Source organism: Vulpes vulpes, chromosome 14 (assembly GCF_048418805.1).
Source record: "Vulpes vulpes isolate BD-2025 chromosome 14, VulVul3, whole genome shotgun sequence".
NCBI lineage: Eukaryota > Metazoa > Chordata > Mammalia > Carnivora > Canidae > Vulpes > Vulpes vulpes.
The window spans coordinates 34,867,026-34,888,747 of NC_132793.1; the positions used below are offsets into that span (position 1 = coordinate 34,867,026).

General features: G+C 37.4%; 1 protein-coding gene across 11 annotated transcripts in view; it reads left to right on the plus strand.

The window, feature by feature from the left end:
- The window catches only part of PLCB4 (phospholipase C beta 4), a 414,226-nt gene that overhangs the window by 346,742 nt on the left and 45,762 nt on the right, over positions 1-21,722 (plus strand). For all 11 annotated transcript variants that reach the window (XM_072736376.1, XM_072736375.1, XM_072736379.1 and 8 more), the window contains 7 exons: positions 1,408-1,549; positions 2,174-2,258; positions 2,581-2,705; positions 4,579-4,630; positions 12,449-12,551; positions 14,099-14,263; positions 16,532-16,736. In XM_072736376.1, the coding sequence (XP_072592477.1) occupies positions 1,408-1,549; positions 2,174-2,258; positions 2,581-2,705; positions 4,579-4,630; positions 12,449-12,551; positions 14,099-14,263; positions 16,532-16,736 (877 nt within the window). The remainder of the gene's footprint in view (positions 1-1,407; positions 1,550-2,173; positions 2,259-2,580; positions 2,706-4,578; positions 4,631-12,448; positions 12,552-14,098; positions 14,264-16,531; positions 16,737-21,722) is intronic.

Here is a 21,722-nt window from a genome sequence, read left to right on the forward strand (position 1 = left end):
CTAAGTAACTGTGACTACATTGTTTTAATCCTCAAGGCCCCAGTCAGTGGGTGGAACTCTAATCCTTACTCCACCTGGTTACTGGCAGTAATGAAGTGGTGCATCCCGGAATTCAGCGTGTAATGCCCTATATGTGGTCCTGGTGTTACTAACACCCGAGAAAGGACTCAAACATGGCCTCTGCCCTTATTTGGGTGGACGGGACATATAAAGGAATGATTAAAAATAAAAATAAATTTTATTATCTGATTGTTTATCTCAGGTTTCTTTTTTATTGGTGGAGTCAGCTTGATGATTTAGAATGCTCAGATTGTTAAGTCATCAGATAAGACAGTCTGACCATTTTTTTAACTAACAAATTGATTCAATATGGACTAAGCAGTTCATCCGCCTATATCAGTCTATGCAGGAAGTCATGCCATAAAATGGAAAAACAACTTCCATGTGAATCAGAATCCCCTGGAAGGCTTGTTAAAGCATAAATTCCTGGACCTCATCCTCAGAGTTTTCCGATGAAGTAAGTCTTCATCGGGTTTTCAAAGCTCTCAGCAAAATGTTGATTGTTTTTGGAAGTATTATTTTTGTTGTTTATTTTGTTCTGATTTACCAAGAAATAAACCAAAATAATTTGTTTTCTATTTTCCTTTTTGTAAAATAATGCAATTTTGACATATCCTATGTAGGGGGTTAGCAGATTGGTTTCAGAATAAGCTTTTTAAAAATGTACCATAAACTACTTACATATGTGGCTTAAATTCTAGACCTGTATTAAGCAAAGTGTGGTCCCCAGACCAGCCACATCATTAGCACTTAGGAGCTAATGGAAATGGAAATACTTGGGCCTCACCTCAGACTCACTTCACCGGAAATGCTGATGATGAAGTACAGGAATTTATGTTTGACCAAGCCCTCCAGGGGATTCTGATACACATGGAAGCTGTTTTTCCACCTTATGCCACAATTTGTGAAATTATAAATGATAATACCTGCTATATATATTTCATAGATTGCTGCGAACTTCCATTTACTTTTTTGACTGTTTTAAAATCCTCTGGAAATCTTTTAAAAAAATGTAAGACTAGCCTTATATTTTATTATTATCTCCTTTTCTATTATTAGGGGCTATGATAGACATGAACTTCTTTTTTCCTTTATGTAGACTCCATGCCTGATGTGGGGCTCAAGTAATGACCCTCTGAGATCAAGAGTCACATGCTCTACTGACTGAGCTAGGCACACACCCCAGAGATGAACTTCTAAAATTATCTTGTAGCACATTTGAGAAAGAAAAGGTCTTTATCTTTCTATTTGTATGCAAAAATCATCTTTAGTGAGGATGTCTGTAGCATGTATCTATCTGTCCCACCGAGGTCCTCAACGTGCATATTCCTTTCATTGTGCTTGTAGGGCCTGGTTACTGTAGAAGATGAGCAGGCATGGATGGCATCATATAAGTATGTAGGTGCTACCACTAATATCCATCCATATTTGTCTACAATGATCAACTATGCACAGCCTGTAAAGTTTCAAGGTTTCCATGTGGCTGAAGGTAACACCAAAGGTTAAATTCTATTGCCTTTTTAGTCTGCTTTTATTATGCTGATGAGCTGTAATCTGACTTCTCACCATTTTTCTTGGCATTGGGGCAGCTCTCCCTCAGCCTTTTTTAGTGTCACAGACCATACGTGTAGTCTCGTGTCCTTGGCATGCAGTGACATTCCCTTGTCATTCCCTTCATCATCCACAAGGTGGCTCTGAGATACTGTGGATTTCGTAGCACTAGGAGAGCTTGATATTGCTTCTTGCATTCAGTGTATTTTCATAAGACATCTTTTCATCAAAAACAGCCCTCCAAAACTGTACTGCAGTATTTTTAAACTTTCATAATCATTTTTGGGCTGGAGAAGCCACCATCGTCATCAAGTGTACATATTTCAGGGGTGGCTGTGTGAGACATTACACATAATTTGTTTAATGACTCCAAATTTAATCCATCACTATTTAAGTCAGCTGTCCTATCCACAAGATGTTAATGAAAGTAGGAGATACTGATAAGATAATGAAACATCTGCCTCCAAAACCTTGTGATTCAGGATGTGATTATGTTTATTGCTTGTCTTTCCTCGAGGTTGGATGGGAGCATTTCTGAGTGCATCTTTATTTTTCTTTACAGAGCGCAATATTCATTATAACATGTCTTCTTTTAATGAGTCCGTTGGTCTAGGCTACTTGAAGACACATGCAATTGAATTTGTGAAGTATCCTTATGTAGTAAATGGAATGAATGGCAGGTGCATGTTGGGGTTGGCAGAAGTCTCTAAAACAGATAAATGGCTGATAGATCGTTGTGGTTGTAGTGCTAATAAAATAGTATGTGTGAAAGACCACAGCAACTGAAAATCTGCACAAATGTGAATTGTTTTTATAGTCTACACAGTGAACTGTGGTTTTTCTCCCAAGCATCACTTAAAAATGTGAAATTTATTTATGTTATCTGTGTGTCATTATTGGTCTACTTTATGTTTATTTATTGCTTCTGGAATACTCTTTTTTTTCTGTTCTCCTTAATAAGTTACACAGTTATAACAAACGGCAAATGAGTCGCATTTACCCCAAGGGAGGCCGGGTTGATTCCAGTAATTACATGCCTCAAATTTTCTGGAATGCTGGCTGCCAGATGGTTTCGCTGAACTATCAAACCCCAGGTACGAACTGATGTCCAGTGACCTCAAATTCCAAGAGAACACTTTGACAGGGTGGTGCCAAACAGTTGCCATCAGTTGGCTGTGGGCATTTTTTAAAGGAAGCAGACATATGGCAAAACAATGTGATGTTGGATTTATGTAATGGTGAGATATGAAACACCAAAAATAGAGCCATAAAAAGGGTAGAAGACAAAATATTTTGATTTAAATTGAATTTCCTTTCATAAATACCACAGCTAATTTGCCAAACATTGTCCCCTTTTCCACAATATTTCTAATTTTTCTTCTTCTTTGGAGCATACTTATCTTCATTTCCAGAGACCAAATTAAATGAGAAAAATTTGAGTATCTCTGTACAGTAACTATGACTCATTTCTCCTTTAGAAAGTACCCTTCCCACTGTTAACATTCAGCAGATATCAATAATGCAGTGGCATGTCACCATAAAGGTACAGAATATGCTAGAGCAGACTCCACTAAGACAGTGTGTAAGGATTTATATATTCGTAGAGCCACTAATCTGTAACTGTCCTCCAAAGTGTATTCAAAGGCAAGTTTCCAATATATTATATTTTTCCCTTCCCTGGAAGGAGAGAAGTAAATTTTTTAAATGCATAAACAATTTTTTAAGCTTTTAAAGTCTGTTAAGAGCTTAGGATTACAACTTTAAGATTAGAGATTTTTAAAAAATTACTAGGTTTCTAGTTGTTTACCTAAAAGAGGTAAGAAGTATTCATGTGCTGTGGTTAATTCCATAGCCTGGTCCTTAAAAATGGTAAAACAAAGCAAAACAAAAACCTTTTATTGTTCAGTCCTTTGCTATATGAGGGCATACCTCCTATCTTTCCTGATTTGGGAACATTTTTCTTCTCTAGTCCATCCACCCTGTTTTGAGAGTTTCTCTCCACCTTGTTCCCTATTATTTGGACTGATTAAAAGGTCTTTTGACTTCCATCCCTTTGCCATGAATGTGGTCTTGACTGTGCTTCCCTCCCCTTGGTGGCACCTTCTCAGGGACCAGAAGCTGGAGTCAATTGTCTACACAGCATCTCCATTAGTCCTTGCTATACTAAACTATGACCAGGTACCGGCACAATCCCATAGTGTTTCTATCAGAGACCAAATACAAGAGTATTGCTAATTTTACTTTAAAAAGAGAGAGAGAGAGAGAGAGAGAGGGTTCAACTTGTATTTGTATTTGCAGTTGTCAGTGAGTCCATTATATGGGTTAAATGATTCTAAACCAGTTCATTCACTAGGTCAGCTTATGTTTTTTTCTGTAATGTTAGGATCAATCACAACATGTTGAAGAAAGAAAAAAATCCATCAGCTTTTTCTTTCTTTTTTTTTTTTTTTGTAAATGAGAAAAGAGAAGATTGTGTCCACTTGCTAGAGAAAAATCATAAGCATGCCCTGCCAGTGTAGTCTCCACTAGAAGAATTCTCCCTAAGTCTAAAAGTAGGAGCAAGCTACTAATTTTATTTTATTTAGTGTTTTTAATCAAGTTTGTACTCCTATGACCCTACTGGATATCCCTAGCCTACCTTAATCTGTGATCATAAGGTGCATTCTTCCCAGTTGAACATCTATACTCAACACTAATTGAACAATCATTTGACCCATATATTGAATCCAATTTTTAAAGCAATTCTAAGCATCTCTATGAAAATATATTTTATGTTTAACTTAAACACAACATGATTTCAACAGGGAAGAAAGTTGTGTGCTCTCAACAGACCCAGAAGTACCTTGTAATGTTAAAAAGGACCTTTTGGCCTCGGATCAGTATCTGATTTCCATTGTTTAAAATCACCCATCATGGTTTTCTTTGTCCAGGAAGATGAGATGCTAAATTATTTTTGTCTCTTGACAGATTTAGCGATGCAATTGAATCAGGGAAAATTTGAGTATAATGGATCATGTGGGTGAGTAATGTGATTTAAACTGTTGTCGTCTTGTTCCTGAACTCCATACTACAGCTATATTGAAACTGTGTCATTTTTAATTAGGGGCTGCTCAATTTAAGCTGAGTTTGAGGGATGGGATAGAAATAATTGAAATCCCTAGATAGATTATATTTGCAAGTATACATTCTTCATCTGCCCAGTTTACTAAGCAGATTTTTTTTAAAAAATCAGCCACAAGTTAAGCAGTTTATAATACACACTCTAAAGTTTAATTCTCTGGCTTTAAATTTAAGAGTGGAAGTTTGTATAGGTATGATAGATGATTCCTGCTCATTTGGACATTAACTGGAAACATAGATATTAAATATATGTTATTTTGCCTAAGAAATAGAGGAAGGAAGTTGATTTAACATATAATGAAGTTGTGGGTGTCGATTTGAATTTAATACACCTAGGAAGAAAACTTTGTCCTGTCTTGATTCTTTTGCATGTCTTGTAAATAGCAGTTATCAAGAAATAATGCTCTGAATATTGTTCTAGTTTACTTAACTGTCATTCTTTAAAATCTGTGAACCAAGGAGTGAAATAGGAAATGTTAATTCCCTAATTTCATAGTGTAGAACACTGAAAGGTTAAATGAAACTGTGAAGTTAAATTCTATAGAGGAAAAAACTGTGTAGCCATGTTTTTCATCCCTGCATCTGTTCCCATGCCCCTAAATTAATCCAATGGAGAGCCATCCCATCCATAATACTACTGTCGGGAAATTCTTGGCCTCTCTAGTTGAATACCTCATTTTTATCACTAAAACCAGCCAATCAAGATAACATTTTTCAGCAGCCGTGGGTTCAGAGTGCATACCCACACCTCTTCCTGCCTGCCAGATGGTTCTCTGCCAGTTCGTCTACACCCATGAGTAAACCACCACATGCATAGCTGGCACGTACATATTTTCCTCTCCTGTGTGCTTTGAAAGAAATTAAAATCATATACCTTAAACCAATACGTTAAATGTCAGTTACAGAAAGAAATAAAAATGATGCAATTCAGAAGGAAACCACAATATACACATTGTAGAATTTTTTTAAAGCTCTGTTGTTGTTTAATGCATGACGTTCCTAACCAGGAGATTGATGGATGGGCCCCCAGGGGCAAGCTGAGGCTGCACGGGGTGGTGGTGGTGTGGGGCTAAAAGCTCCAGGCTAAAGCCCAGCTTTGAACCCTAGCTCCTCCACCCTAGCTCTAGTTGCCTGGCATCTGTGGTAGATTCTGGGCCACCATCTTGTGCTCCATGAAATGAAGACCACAAAATTCATCACATTGGGTTTGTGGTGGCAGCCCAGGAAGGACAAAAAGGAGTGTATCTGAAGGTACTTCATAAACTGCAAATTTCTGTGCACAGGGAGGTTTAAGAAAAGCTTAGGACCTCATGGTGGATCACACACAGAAGCCAGGCAAGAATCATTAAATGCTTTGTCCAAATTGGGCCTTTACAGAGTTCAGGGAGGCAGCTAGGGCCCTCATGGTTCATACCAGATACATCAGCCCTGGCGGGGCTCCCTCCTAGGAACCTTCCTTGTGGCCCCATGACACTAAAGTTTTCCCTTTTTTGCCTCAGCTGTCCGATGGCCCATACTTTCACAGGGAGAGGAACAGTCTCCAGATAGAGAGGTCCTAACAGGAGTTGTACCTGTATGCTCCATTTCTTTGCAGGATTTTCTGTTTCACCCCGGTTCACATGATCAGTGTCTCTCTTTTTTTTTAGATTTTATTTATTCGTGATGGATACAGAGAGAGAGAGGCAGAGACATAGGCAGAGGGAGAAGCAGGCTCCTCTTGGAGATCCTGATGCGTGACTCGATCCCAGGAAGGATTCTTTGGGATCATGCCCTGAGCCAAAGGCAGATGCTCAACCACTGAGCTACCCAGGCACCCCTCAGTGTCTCCTTTTATGCACCACTGTTTATTTTCAGAATGCATTCACAGACAAGGGCAGTGCTCCTCTAGCCTGAACTCTGTGCTGAAGTGTTTGAGTGATGTGACCAAAAACCTAAGTCCTGTCAGAGGGGCTAGAAAAATAGGATTGTTGAGTTTGGCAGCCCAACTTGGAGATGCATTGACCGTAGCATTCAGTCATGTGTCATCATTCCCTCAGGCTTCCCGTTTGCCCACCCAGAGGCAAAGGTCATCACTGACAAGAAAGAGGGAAGAAATCTTCTCAGTTGTCTGTTTCTCGGCTCTTCCGTGATGGAGTGGTCATAGCTGGTAGTCACAGGGCTGGCTCACCGGATGCATTCCTGGGGAGTGAGGGCATCCATGAAGCTCTGGCTTTCACTACCTTGCCCTTGTGGTTCTCCTACTCATCTGCAGGGACTTGTTAAAAACTCCTTGATGGTGTGTCTGAAGACTGGGCTTCTGTAAAGAGGCATTCTGTACCTTTTAGGCTTAGGGTGACAAGCAGTAGCTGCTTTATGGAGAACATCAGTGTGCAAAGCACATGGACACCCTCTGAATCCATCAACACTAATGAAACATTGGGAACCTTTCTGGAATTTCCTGTCTGCTCTCTGGGCTGATCTCTTGGGAGGCTGTGCCATTGGGCTCAGTAAGTGTGTTTTTTAGTAGGAAAGTGAGCAGTAGTTTATGATAGACTCATTTTAAAAATGAGCAAAAGTGTAAAAATGTGGCATTTCTATAATTTCTAATGAAACAAAATAGAGCAAGTTCATTTTTCAAGTCTGCAGGCTTTCAGAGGAAATTGGGATTGGTCAATACCAAACTAGTAGGATTCAAGGATGCACACTTTTTGTAGAACTTTCTCAGATTAGGGATGCCTGGGTGGCTCAGTCGTTGAGCATCTGCCTTCAGCTCACAGCATGATCCCAGGATCCCGGATTAAGTACCACATCCGGCTCCCTGTGAGGAGCCTGCTTCTCCCTCGGCCTGTGTCTCTGCCTCTCTCTCTCTCTCTCTCTCTCTCTCTAATGAATGAATAAATCGTAAAAAAAATAAATAAAAGATTAAAAAAAAACTTTCTCAGATTGGAACATGTCTTGAATTCTATGACATCTTATAGTCAGGCATTTTGCTTTCTTGTTGGTAAAGAAGATAATGGATTATTGAACAATTGATGCCACGTTGGGTGTGATGAAATAGGTTGTCCTTCCTTATGACCCCACCCTCTGATTCTTATGGCTCCTGTCCACCCATCTAGCTGAAGACCCTTCTCTTCCTCCCTTGCTTTCCAAGGCCACAGAAAATCCTTAGGTCCCTTCACTTGTCATTGGCTTTGGCTTATGCCCATGCCCACCACACAGACTTGGATTCTTAGAATGAATTTATTTTCTGTGCCAAAAAACACCTGGCAGAACCAGCTACATAGTTTGTGGGGCCCAATGCAAAATGAAAATGAAGTCCTCCTTGTTCACAGATTAAGAATTTCAAGATGGTGGCTGCAAGAGCATTAAACCAAGCAGAGAGCCCTATGGGACACAGGTCCCATTGGTGCCTGGGGATCCCTGGACCTACACAGCCACTAGTGAGTGACAGCCTCTGCTGCATTGCAGGCCACCACAGGCCAGAACAGACACACCTTGAAGACAAGCTAGCTAGGGTCAGCCCCAGGCCAGGGCTTACCTCGTGGCCCTTTCAAACTTCTACATGCTCTCTTTTATTTTTTAAGTACATAAAATGAATACGTTACACCAAAGGTTGCCTGCTTTGGAGAATTAGACTCCATTTTCTTACCCTTTGCTCCTGGCATTTCTTATTTTGGATCAGTTTACTCTCTCAGAGATTAGTTTTCTAAGTAGATATGGAAGCAGGGAACATGGAAGAATGTTTTTGGCACTAGGAAATCATCAGTATCACAATTTTGTATTTTTGTTGAGAAAGGTGCCTTCAGAAATGGCTCTGGGGAATGGAGAGTACTGAGTCTCCAGGAAACTACTGCCCCTGTTGCTCTCAGGATGCAGAATCCCTCATTCCAAATGTTCCCTGTCCTGTGACAGCCAGAACCATCACCTGTTATCTCCCCTTGGAGCTAATGTCTGATGCTGATAGGCTCTCCTGGAAGTAGTATGTGTAATATTGTAGTTTCTCATCTCCTTACCATCCTAGGGCTTCAACTTTTGCTCTATCATCATGTTTTCCAGTGGCTAACACTAGCCACAAAAAAAGGCCCAAATCAAAAACTCTGTAAACACAGGAAACCATCTCTTTTGTGCAGTTAGACAGCTTTTAAACTAACATTTAGGGTTGCATTCTCTTGGAGACAGGGGAAAGTTCAAAATCACCTTTAATATTTGAGCAATTCTGAAAACTCTCTATATCCTTGATTTAAAAATCATTGTTGTCCCTTGGAGGTTCTTCATTGATGATTACATCTCTAAGTCGAAGGTGGCGTTATTTTCTTTAACACTTTTTTGTTGGAACGTAGAAGATAGCAACAAATGACAACTTTGTGAAAACCACAAAAATGTGACTTGGAATCTTTCCTTAAGGAGAAATATCACACCTCAGAATCCTTTTAGGTTGGATTTTAAAAGATAATAAATTTGATATCATCTAGAGTTAAAATCAGTAAAAGTTATGCTTTTAAAGAATGGGAAAGATTTGATCCCTCTAATTTTGATTCTTTTACACTTAAAACTAAACCTATAGTTTTGGGGAAAGTGCTTTTATCATCCCTTACCTGCTGCTCATATTAGTATGGAATTTCTCTTTGGTTATAGTTCTTTGTAACAAAAATAATTTTTCTTGGAGAGATCAAATTGTCTGATACAAGTTCAAACTGGGGGGTTATGGAATCTGGGTGAGGTGTAATTATGTGACTATAACAAAAGGGCAAAAAAAAAAAAAAAAACAAAAGGGCATAAGGGGCAGACATTTGTGTAGTTAGGTCAATTTCAAAATATTTTCCTTACCTCAAAAAGAAAACTCCTACCCTTGTGCTCTTACCTCCCAGGATCCCCTGATCTCTATTCCCAGATGTAAGCAACTGCTGTCTACTCTCTCTCTTTATATTTGTCTATACTGCACATTTTATAGAAATGGATTCATGCATATGTCTTTTGGGACTGTCTTCTTTCACTTAGCATTATGTCTTCAAGGTTTATGTTGTAGCAGATACCAGTACTTCATTTTCTTCTATTGTTGAGTAAGTTCCCATTGTATAGATATGCTACATATTATATATATCCATTCATCTATCAATAGGCATTTGGATTGTTTCTGTCTTTTGGTTATAAATAATGCTGTTATAATATTCACATACAAGTTTTTGTGTAGACATGTTTTCATTTTTCTTGGGTATATACTAAGAGTGGAATTACTGGGTCATTTGGCAACTCTGTTTAGCTGTTTGAGGAACTTCCAGACTATCTTATAATGTGCTGTGTCATTTTACACTCCCACCGACAATGTATGAGGGTTCCAATTTTTCTATGTCCTTGTCGACACTTAACTATTTGACTTTTTTACTATAGCCATCCTAATGTGTGTGTAACATCTCATTGTGATTTTGATTTGCTTATCAAATCAAAATTAGTTATCAGTTATCCCTGGTAACTAATGATTCTAAGTAAACATCTTTTCATGTCCCTATCAGCCATTTGTTTCTCTTTTTTGGAGAAATGTGTATTCAGATCACCTGCCCATTTTTTAACTGGGTTATTTGTTTTTGATATATTGTAGACACAAACCTCTTATCAGATAGTTATGATTTGCAAATACTTTCTCCCAATTCTGTGGCTTGTATATTCACTGTCTTGATAGTGACTTTTGAAGTGCACAAGTTTTATGATAAGGCCAAATTTATCTTTTTTCTCATGTTGCTTGTGCTTTTGATGCTATGTCTAAGACCCATTGCCAAGTCGTGAAGATTTATCCTTACTTTTTCTTCTAAGAATTTTACCATTTTGGTTCTTATATTTAAGTCTTTGATTCATCTGGAGTTAATTTTTGTATATGGGTGAGAGAAGGGGCTAATTTTATTCTTTTGCATGTGGCCATTACAGTTGTCCTAGCAACATTTGTTTAAAAGAATATTCTTTCTCCCATTGAAAAATCTTGGCATCCTTGTCAAAAACCAACTGATCAAAGATAAATGAATTTATTTATAGACTCCCATTTCTATCTCATTGATTTATATGTGCATCCTTACACCAATCAAGTGTACTGCCTTGATTACTGTTGCTTTGTAGAAAGTTTTGAAATTGAGAATTACGAAACTTTCAACTTTTGTTTTTCTTGCTTAAGGGTGGTTGGGCTATTCTTGGTCCTTGAGTTTTAGGATCAGCATGTCAATTTCTTTTTTTTTTTTAATATTTATTTATTTATTTATTTATTTATTTATTTATTTATTTATTTATTTATGAGAGAGAGAGAGAGAGAGAGAGAGAGAGAGGCAGGCAGAGACACAGGCAGAGGGAGAAGCAGGCTCCATGCACCGGGAGCCCGATATGGGATTCGATCCCGGGCCTCCAGGATCGTGCCCTGGGCCAAAGGCAGGCGCCAAACCGCTGCGCCACCCAGGGATCCCAGCATGTCAATTTCTAAAGAAGCCAGTTGGTATTTGGATAGGGATTGAATCAGTATATCAATTTGGTGAATTGGTGCCACCTTAACCATATTGTCTTCTGATCCATGAACACAAGATGTCTTTCCATTTACTTAGATCTTCAATATCTTTAAACAGTGTTTTGTAGTTTTCAAAGTATATGCACTTACTTTGTTATATTTATTCCTAAGTATTTTATTCTTTTTTGTGCTATCATAAATGGAATCTTCTTAATTTCACTTTTGGATTTTTCATTGCTGGTATATAAAAATAAAATTGATTTTTGTATATTGGTTTTGTGTCCTGCAGCCTTGCTGAATTCATTTACTAGTTCTGATCTTTTTTTTTTAAAGATTTCTCCATTTATTTTAGAAAGAAAGCATATGAGGGGCTGAGGGGCAGAGGGAAAGAGTATTCAAGCGACTCCTCACTGAGCATGGAGCCCAGTGCAGGTTCAGTCTTACGACCCATGAGATCATGACCTGAGCCAAACCAAGAGTTGGACTTTCAACTGACAGCCACCCAGGCGCCCCCTGATCATTTTTTTAGTAGATTCCCTAGGGTAGATTCCTTAAATAGATTCTATGTACAAGATCATGTCCTCTGTGACAAGAAGTTTTACTTATTTCTTTCCATAGATACCTTTTATTTCATTTTCTTGCCTAATTGCACTGGCCAGAAATAGGGAAATAATTACATCTTTATGTTTACCTGCCTCTAACTGAAATTTCATGGTTCTTTTGACTGTGAACATAGAAAACAATCTACATTAATATTAACAGTGTTACTGTTATAGATCTCACAAAATATTTTTATGCATATCAGTACTTTGAAGTTACAGTTATTAACTTGTCATCCTATCTCATAATTCAATGCAGTAATTAAAACACAAAGTAGAATATCATGTACTCTCCATATTTTAATAACTATAGCTCATATAAATGGTTTTTCATTGGGTTTTTTTTGTATTTTATTTTGTACATATAAGAGTAATTATCTAAAGAGATCCATAGCATAAAAAACTTCGAGAGAATATAATAGTATTAGGAAACTCTAGATGTCACTGAGCCTGAAATCTAAAAACATCCTTCTTTTCTGTCTTCTCTTCAGATTAGGAAAGGAAAAGTTTCTTCAGGGAATCTTAGAATTCCCTGCCTAAAAGCCTAGCTCCTAAAGTAGAGATGGTGGGGAAGGGAGTACCTCATGTCCTGAAGCATGAGGGTTTTAGTCATTGTAAATGCAACTAATAAACTCTTTCTTTGCTTTTGTCCTACCAGGTACCTCCTCAAACCAGATTTCATGAGACGGCCTGATCGAACCTTTGATCCGTTTTCTGAAACGCCTGTCGATGGGGTTATTGCAGCCACTTGCTCAGTGCAGGTAGGGCCCCTGCTTGTCACAGAATTGTAAAAATGTGTGTGCAAATGGTCCTGGAAAAGCCTTAAGGAATCACATTGAAATATTTAATGTCACTCTATACAATCCATGTGTTGCTCTCAACTTTGGGATTCTCCTTCTTTTCCCTAAGGATACGTTTTGTTCACTAGTAAAACCATTAGCTACTTTCAACAGAAGACACCAGATCAAAAAAAGTGCCTAGTAGAGGATGTGGAGCAATAGGATTCATTGCTGGAGGAAATGCAAAATGGTGCAACCACTTTGGAAGCATTCTCTTATCCTATAATCCAGCAATCGTGCTCCTGGGTATTTACCCAAATGAATTGAAAACTTACATCCATACAAAAACCTACACAGAAATGTTTATAGTAGCTTTATTTGTAATTGCCAAAAATTACGCCAAAAAGGACAACCAAGATATCCTTCCATAGGTGATTGGATACACATAAACTATGGTACATCCAGACAATGGGGTATTATTCAGTACTGAGAAGAAGTAAGCTATCAAGTCATGAAAACACATAGAGGAAACTTGCATGCATATTACTAAGTGAAAGAAGCAAATAAAAATACTACATACTGGGACACCTGGGTGGCTCAATGGCTGAGCCTCTGCCTTCGGCTCAGGTTGTGATCCCAGGGTCCTGGGATCAAGTTCTGCATCGGTCTCCTCACAGGGAGCCTCCTTCTCCCTCTGCCTATGTCTCTGCCTCTCTTTCTCTGTGTCTCTCATGAATAAAGAAATAAAATCTTAAAAAAATACTACATACTATATGGTTCTAATTACCCAACATTCTGAAAAAGTGAAAATTGTAACAGTTTCACAGATGTGCACATAGGTCAAAACTGACCTTATTGTATTCTTTAAAATATACAGTTTATTGTTTGTCAAATTTTACATTGAAAAACTTTCAAAATTGTGATCTATTCAATATATGGAAAATCCCTGCTAAATGGCTATAGTCCTTTGGAAAGTAAATGAAAAATAGTCTGTCCATGGCTTTATAATAGGTGGAATTTAATGCTGGTCTTTACAAATACATAGCACTGACCAATGTTAATATTGGTAAGGGATAACACCCAATAGGCAAATAGTAGCACTGCTTTTTTCTTCAGTGCATCTCTTTCCAAGACTTATAAAAGAATTAAGTAATGTATGGGAAGGCAGAACTTCAGAGCTGTAATGGGACATATTCCAACCCATCACTTTGTTTCATAGATGTGGGCATTTCAGTGGAATTAAGCTGCTGTGGACATTATTTCTTTGTATTACAGGATTCATCATTTTTTTCTTCTTTTTATAGACAGTTGTCAAAGGCAGAACCTCTATCTTGAGCAGTTTTTTTTTTTTTTGGCATAGAGTAGTTGCTCACTAATTTTTTAATTGAGTAAGGAATGAATACATTATTTCCACTGATAATTAAAATTTCTGAAGATAAACCAAAGATTTCTTACTTCCAGATTATTCATTGCTCTTGACCATTACACAGACTTGACTTCTCTCTCACTATATTTCTGTGTTGCTGCAGGTCATATCAGGTCAGTTTTTATCAGATAAGAAGATTGGTACGTACGTAGAAGTGGATATGTATGGGTTGCCCACCGACACTATCCGTAAGGAATTCCGAACTCGCATGGTGATGAACAATGGACTCAATCCAGTTTACAACGAAGAATCATTTGTGTTTCGGAAGGTAGGGCATTTTCAACGCGTCAGACTTGCTCAGCTAACCTACAGGCCACATGTTAATACAAAGACAGCATAGACACTACATGATATAGGGGCAATTATATAACTCAAAATGTCTTCTTTTTCTCTTCTTCCAATAGATAAGTACTTTAGATGTCTTACGATTTTTACTCCGTTTATCTCCTTGTCCATTTGGTTCTCCATTCCTCCCGCTAGGAGCCCACCTTCTGTGTGGCAATGCTTACATTCCAAGTGTGCAATCTCCTTAGACTGTGTCCTCACTGGTAGACATCATCATACACTGGAGAGTTCTTTTCTGCCCTGGCAGCAGCTGGTAACTTACAGTGCTCCTTTAGCCAAGAGGACAGGTAGGATGGTGCACCCAAAACTAAGACCAATAAATGTCCTTAAATAGATTAGTTGGTATTGTCCTGTGCCTCTAGAATGTCTGGTACGTGTTGCCATCCCTCCAGTCTGTGCTTCTTGTGCTATTTTGGGTTGGTGAGGGGAGGGAGCAGTGGAGGGGATTTTTCCTAATATTGTATCTTGATCTCAAGACCAATCACAATCACACTCTGTAATGATTCAGTTTTAAATCTTGTAATCATTTTTCCCTTTGTTTCTCTTTTGTCAGCATAAGATGTATTAAAAAAAAAATCCATGCATTGGTAGTGCTGTCTCCCGATACAGCTATTTTTCTCTCTCACTTGCTCTGTTAGCCTAACCAAAATAGTTTCTTGCTGATGCATTAGCCACCACAGGTTTCCTGGTGTTTCTGCTCCATTTGTATGTCCTACAACACAGATAATTGGCTTCTTATCTTAACAAAAATGAGGATTAACAGTTTCAGAATAGACTAACTGGTTTACAGAAACCAGATTACAGAAGATCAGTAATTCAATGAAATAAGCCAATGTGAGATTAAGGCTCTCCCTGTAATGTGAGCACCGTTATCCATGCAACCCACACTGCAACCTTCTCTCCTTCGGTCAGGGTAGGATGTAAATTGCATACATAGCTGTCATGGGCCTTCCCCCTCCTAGGTTTTTTTTTTTTTTTTAATATATATATAGCCGGTGTTCTTTGGCAGAATGAATAATCCCTAGACACATTTCTAGAAATTCAGCAAGTTGACTTCAGACATTCTTTGTTTTCATTGAATAAGGAGACATCAAACTTGGTTTTACGTATAGTATTACTAGCCCCAGAAACAAGATGCTAGTTCTGCATCCTTTACTGTTGTTCAGAAGTTAAATTGCTTTTCATTGGTACCGAGTGCTTTCACTTTTTATTCTCTCTTGTTTTTAATATTTTTGTTCTTTGTACTAGTCTCACAAGGCAAACTCCCTTATACCAATGAGAAACAATAGAGTAAATAAAGTTGAATGAATTTTAGCTTGATTTCTCCTCTTCATCTTCACAAAATTGGATTAAATTATAACCTCTAGGCATAAATAGGCAACTGATCCATTGTCTAGTTTTAGATACAGTACTCAGATTAGCCAAGATGTCTTGGTTATTCTTAGCCAATGAGTAGTCCTTCTTGATTTAAAACATTGGATTTTCTTTTGTCATGTTGCTATTTGATATCTGAATCAGAATTCTGCTTCCTGAGCTCAGATTTTATGTCTACTTACTCATTTTGAAGATGGCAAAAGTAGATGTCTTGAGTATATATTAACCTTTGTAAGTGCCCCATCTCACTCTATCTAATATCCCAAAATATTAAAAACTGAGGAGTGCAAGAAAAAGGAAGAATCCAAATTTCTACATACATTGTCCTTTATACACAAAGCATTTCTTCAAGATACTTTCCATATTCTTAAAGACAGACAGAGCTAGATGTCAGAAGCAGCCCAAGTAGGAGGCAGACCACGGGATTCAAAGGCAAGAGCCCCAATTCCAGGCCCAGCTGTCTCGATCTAAGAGATTAAGGGAAGTCACTTGATCTCTCAGTGTCTCCTTTTGCTTGTCCATTCTATGCATGGGGATGTGGAAAGATCACAAGGGTTGGACCAGTAATCTTTCACATATGTTTCATCTAAAATTTTTGATGAGATGATTTCCAGGAAGCCTGTTCAATTGCTTTCTCAATGGCTTGGACACTACAGCTTGCACAGTATCCTTTAGGAATGCAAACTTAATCATGGGCTTCTTTTTACCATCAAGGCATATTTAAGAACAGTGTGGATATGGTTCAGATTCCTAGAGTTGGGCCTCTTGGAAGCTGCTTCCCACAATACCCATGAGAGCTACCATTCTTTGTTTGCAGGTTATCCTCCCTGACCTGGCAGTCTTGAGAATAGCAGTTTATGACGACAACAATAGGCTGATAGGCCAGAGGATTCTTCCGCTGGATGGCCTCCAAGCAGGCTATCGACACATTTCCCTTCGAAACGAGGGAAATAAACCATTATCACTGCCAACAATTTTCTGCAATATTGTTCTTAAAACATATGTGCCTGATGGATTTGGAGGTAAGTTAAACATGTGAGTACAGAAGTCCTAAGTTATAGGATTATAAAATATTTTACCAATGGTTAAAAAAAAGTCTGTTCCTATCCATGCTGCCATCCTTGTAGCCTTGAAGAAATCAAGGATAGATAGTAACTTCAGGTTTTCTAGGAAGAAATGAAAGGGCAAGGTTGGATTATCTGTAAGATTCTTTCTTATTTTAAAATACTGTAATTTTATATCATTTATCAATTTTTACAAATATGTTTGTGAAGGATTTACTTACACCATCATCCAAAGGGAGAGAAAGACATAAGTAATATGGAACCATATTTATTTTATTTAAATTGAACTAAAATTTTTAGTTTAAATTGAACTCAAATATCAACATGCCTCGATTTTCTTCCAAATCCTCTAAAGAGTTCGTTTTCACACACATACACACACACACACACACACACACACACACACACACACACACACACACACACACACACACACATCCCAGTCCTCCATCCACAGAAGACTACCTTTGGTTTTACTAAGGTAATCAATGGGAGAAACCAAAACCTGAACCAAATCATAGGATTTTTCTTACATCCAAATATATTGACTTTTTATAACCCTTAATTAAGCCAAAAACATTTAAAGGAAGACCGAGATCCTCTGTATTCTCCTAAGGAAACAGAATGATTGTGTCAAATTAACCAAGGGTGGAAATTCTAATTCTACTCCTTCCTGGCTGGATGACCTTGGGACAGTGACAACCTCTCAAATTCTCATTCCCTGCCCTGTAAAGATACTCCTACTCCCTCCCTCATAGCATTCTTGTGAAGTGCTCATCATTATAGTACATGACATAGCAAGGCTGAAAAATGTGTGCACAGATGTATATGTGCTATCAATACAGATAAAATTTCTGTAGTATGCTGGAACACATCACAGTTTTGTTTGGGGAATGTGGGGTTATTTCATGGGGGTTTTTGAAATAATGCTTGTATCTCTGGAGGGCAGATTTTCTCTAACCCTCACCTTTAACAACCAGATTGCAGATTTAAGAAGAGTGTGAACCATGAGGATTTTTGCAGTTACCAAATTCAGAGTAAAGACTCACTCCTCCTCCTCCGCCTCTGCCTTTCATTTAAAAAGGAAGCCTATATTAGAAGCCAGAACATACTGTAGCTGATAGAAGAGCACATAAAAGAGTCTGGGTGGGGTGCTGTAGGGCTGGTTAAGTGGATAATAAAGAGACAGGAGACCTGTACTATGTCTTTCCAAGCATCAGCAGATGCTTGGAATGAATTACACCATGTTCCACATACTTGAGCTTAGCAAGTAGGCAGTGCATAATACCTAATGCATTTTAGAAATGGCTGTATAAACAAATATTGTGGAAGATATACAGGTTTTCTCTCTGCATGGGTTAGTTTTCAAATGGAATACTCTAATTTAGTCCAGGGAAATGGGCAGTTGGAATAAGAAAGGGAAAGAACTAATTTGTTGAGTTCCTTCTTCATGCCAAGCACTCTCCATAGAGCCTGGAAGTTGTAGAGAAGGAAAGTGGGTGCATGTAGGTCTGTGCTGAAGAAATGTCTGTATTTATAGGGCAGCTCATTCCTAATGTTGTTATTTGTGTATGTATTGATTCTGCTTAATCTCTTTAAAATAGTCTCATATATTTTTACATAAAGAGATGAATCTCTTTAAAAATAGTCTTATGTATTTTTTTCCTAATGTATCACTGTAATGACTTTTTATCAGAAGCCTTTGAAATTTCTATACTGTGTTATCATGGATGGGATTCCGCAGTTGATGTCTTAACCGAAATTTGATTTTCAAAGACTGTTTATTCAAAATTTTCAGTCATTTCTTTTGAATGTAAAGAAACCAAGGATTTACGTAAGGGACTTCCCTTAGGAGAACAATATAAGAATATGAGAACCGTCTTTTTCTAACTTTCTGATTTTCTTTATGGCCTCTTGACTTATACAGTGTGTTGTCCTTGTTCCATCTGCATAACTAATCTCCCACATTCAGATCTGAACAATTATATGCTGAGCCAGCAGAGTAGGAAATCTATAGAGCCCCTGCTCCCTAGAACATTGATAGACTATGTTGATTCTATAGGAAGAAGTTCAAAATGAAACTCTGCAGTCTTGCATGCCAGCATTTTCTAGGGAAGAAAAAGTAAATTGTTGCTACATAGCTCAGATTTTTATATGGCTGAAGAAAGATAATATGGATTTATTCATTCCACAAATATGTTTAGTAGGTTTTATTCTATAAAAGGTAAAATAGGGGCATCTGAGCAGCTCATCGGTTAAGCAGCCAACTCTTGGTTTAGGCTCAAGTCATGATTTCAGGGTTGTGAGACTGAGCCCCAGCTTGGGCTCCTCACTCAGCCTAGAGTCTGCTTAAGATTCTTTCTCCCCCCGTCTTCCTCCCCTTCTCCTCCTTCACTCCTCCCCCTGCTCACATGTGCACATGCTTGCTCACATGCAACCTCTCTCAAATTAAAACAATCTTTAATTTTAAAAAGGGCACAATAGAGAATATATGTATCAGAAAGAGATTCTCCCAACACAAATAATAAAAGGGTCATCCTTAAATTCACCACCCAGAGAGAGCTCTGTTGCCATATTGGTCCCTTTACTTCCAACTTCATTTCTATTTTAATTAAATGGATCTTACAGTACATAGACTTTTGGACTCATTACTTCTGAGAGTTTATTTCCTCTTGACAGAGAATATTTTTATTATCTGCATGGGATTCCATTTTATGTATTATCCACAGTTTAGTTATTGATAAACATTGAAGTCATTTCCATTTTTTTCTTATAAAAAGTATTGTGCCTGGGAACCCTAAATGTAGAGCTGATCATGATCATTTCCTGAAAATGAAATCTTTGAAGTGGAAGGAGTTGTATGTATATTTAAAGCTTTAGATACAGATTGCCAAATAACCTATCAGCAGTGTATGAGATATAACTTTTGTTAACATATACTAGTTCAATCAGTAAAAACAATTTCTTAGTATATTGATTTAAAATGTTTTTCTCAAAGGAAAAGATGTAGCCAATTCTTATTTAGTACCTACTCTATGGGTAAGAGTTACAAAGTTGAAAAAGTCATCTATGCTTATCCTCAAGAGTTTTCCAACCCTGTACACATGTACAAATGTGCATTTACATAAATAAGTGTAATTTATATAATTGATTTTATAAGTGCCCATAGGGTAGTACCCCAGAGGGTGTTTAGAGCATTTAACAAAGAAGTGCTTAATCAGAATGGGGTTGAGGGGGACGTGGCTATTTGAACCTTGAAAGATGACTCACAGCAGAGAAGTAAACTAGTATTCTCTCTAGACAGGGAAGCAGCCAGGCCAAGGCCTTGATAACAAAAGTGCTGAACTTATTTACTTATTCTGAGAAAGCTGAAACACAGAGTATATGATGCTAAAACTCAAAAGTTCTGGTCCATGTTTGAGGATGCATCCTGAAAAGCTAGTGTTACTTAGCAAGAGAGGTATGCTCTTCTTGTTGAATAGTTTTGGCATCTTAAAATACTCACATTTTCAGGACACTAAGTAATTTGGTAAATTATATTTTCTTAGCTTTCAGGTGGGTCAGTTTGTCTAAAATCACTTCACAAGTTTAGATTAATTACAGAAGTAAGATCTCTTATGCCTGACTAAGCTAATGAAATCTCAACTTTTAAAATTCACCAAATACTTAACATAGGAATTATGTGTCTTTTAATCAGATAGCTAAAAGTGAACAATTTTTTTAAAAAATCCATGCTATAGTTTCACACAGCATTATTTGCATAAAAAAGTCAGAAACAACCTCAGTCTATCAGAGATTGGTTAAACATGGAAGGCCATTCTGTGGAAGACCATGCATCTATTAAAAATAATGACTTGGATCTCAGTGTTCATAATAGAAAGATGACAGTGATTTATTATGAAGAGAAAAAGTAAGTTGCAAAGATCCCATTATTACATGAAGACCCTTAGTTATCTGTTTATACATACACATAAAGTAGACAAAAAATTCTGGTAGGATATAAACCCACCTTTAGGAGTAGTTATCTCTTTGAATGGGGGGTGAGGATTTAGTGGAGCTGACCCGCTGCATTGGACAACTTCCAGGAATATCACAGGGAACACACTATCCCATATGGCAGGACTCTACTTATTACTTCTGGATCATTTAGGTAAGCATATGTAACCTCTGGCAATTTTTAAAAATTGTATTTGCCCTATTTTTCTATAATAACTGTGTTATATGAATATAGCAAAAAGAGTTTATATATATATATGTTTTATTTTGAATTTAGAAAAAATAAAATAAAATTATCCTGCTACCTAGATAGTTCTTTGATAACATTTTAAATAAAAGAAAGACATGAGTGTCTTAAAATAGCATAAGATTATAAAACATAAAGCATATCTGTATATGTGTAATAAATATGCATATCCACAAATGTACAGGGTATATGTATATGTGTATGTATCACATATATATTTCCTTTTCAATTTAACTCCAAAAGATAATATAATACTGTTCTAAGCTTTGCTTTATTTACAACTATATCTTGGAGAACATTCCTGACAATGCATATGAGGCTTTTAAATTATTGTTAAATGTTGTATGCTATTCCAGTATGTGTATATACCCCTCTCTCTTTATCCAGCCCTTTGGGTTGGATCAGTACGTACTCCCACCCATTATCTATGAGACTACCTACTCTGATTCACCATGGCCAATTCTGGATTCTAAAAAGTTCTCCCCTTTTTTTTTTTTTTCAGTAATGGCAGTAAAAGTGGTATCTCATTGTTTTAATTTGTATATTTACAATTATGAGTCAGCTCAAGCCCATTTCATGTGTTTCTTGGTCACTTATATTCCTTTTCCTGAAGAGTACTCTCTAGTACCCTTTGTGGGTTTTTTTTTTTTTAATTATTTTTTGTTTTTTTTTTTAATTGAGTTATTTCTTTTTTTAAGTAA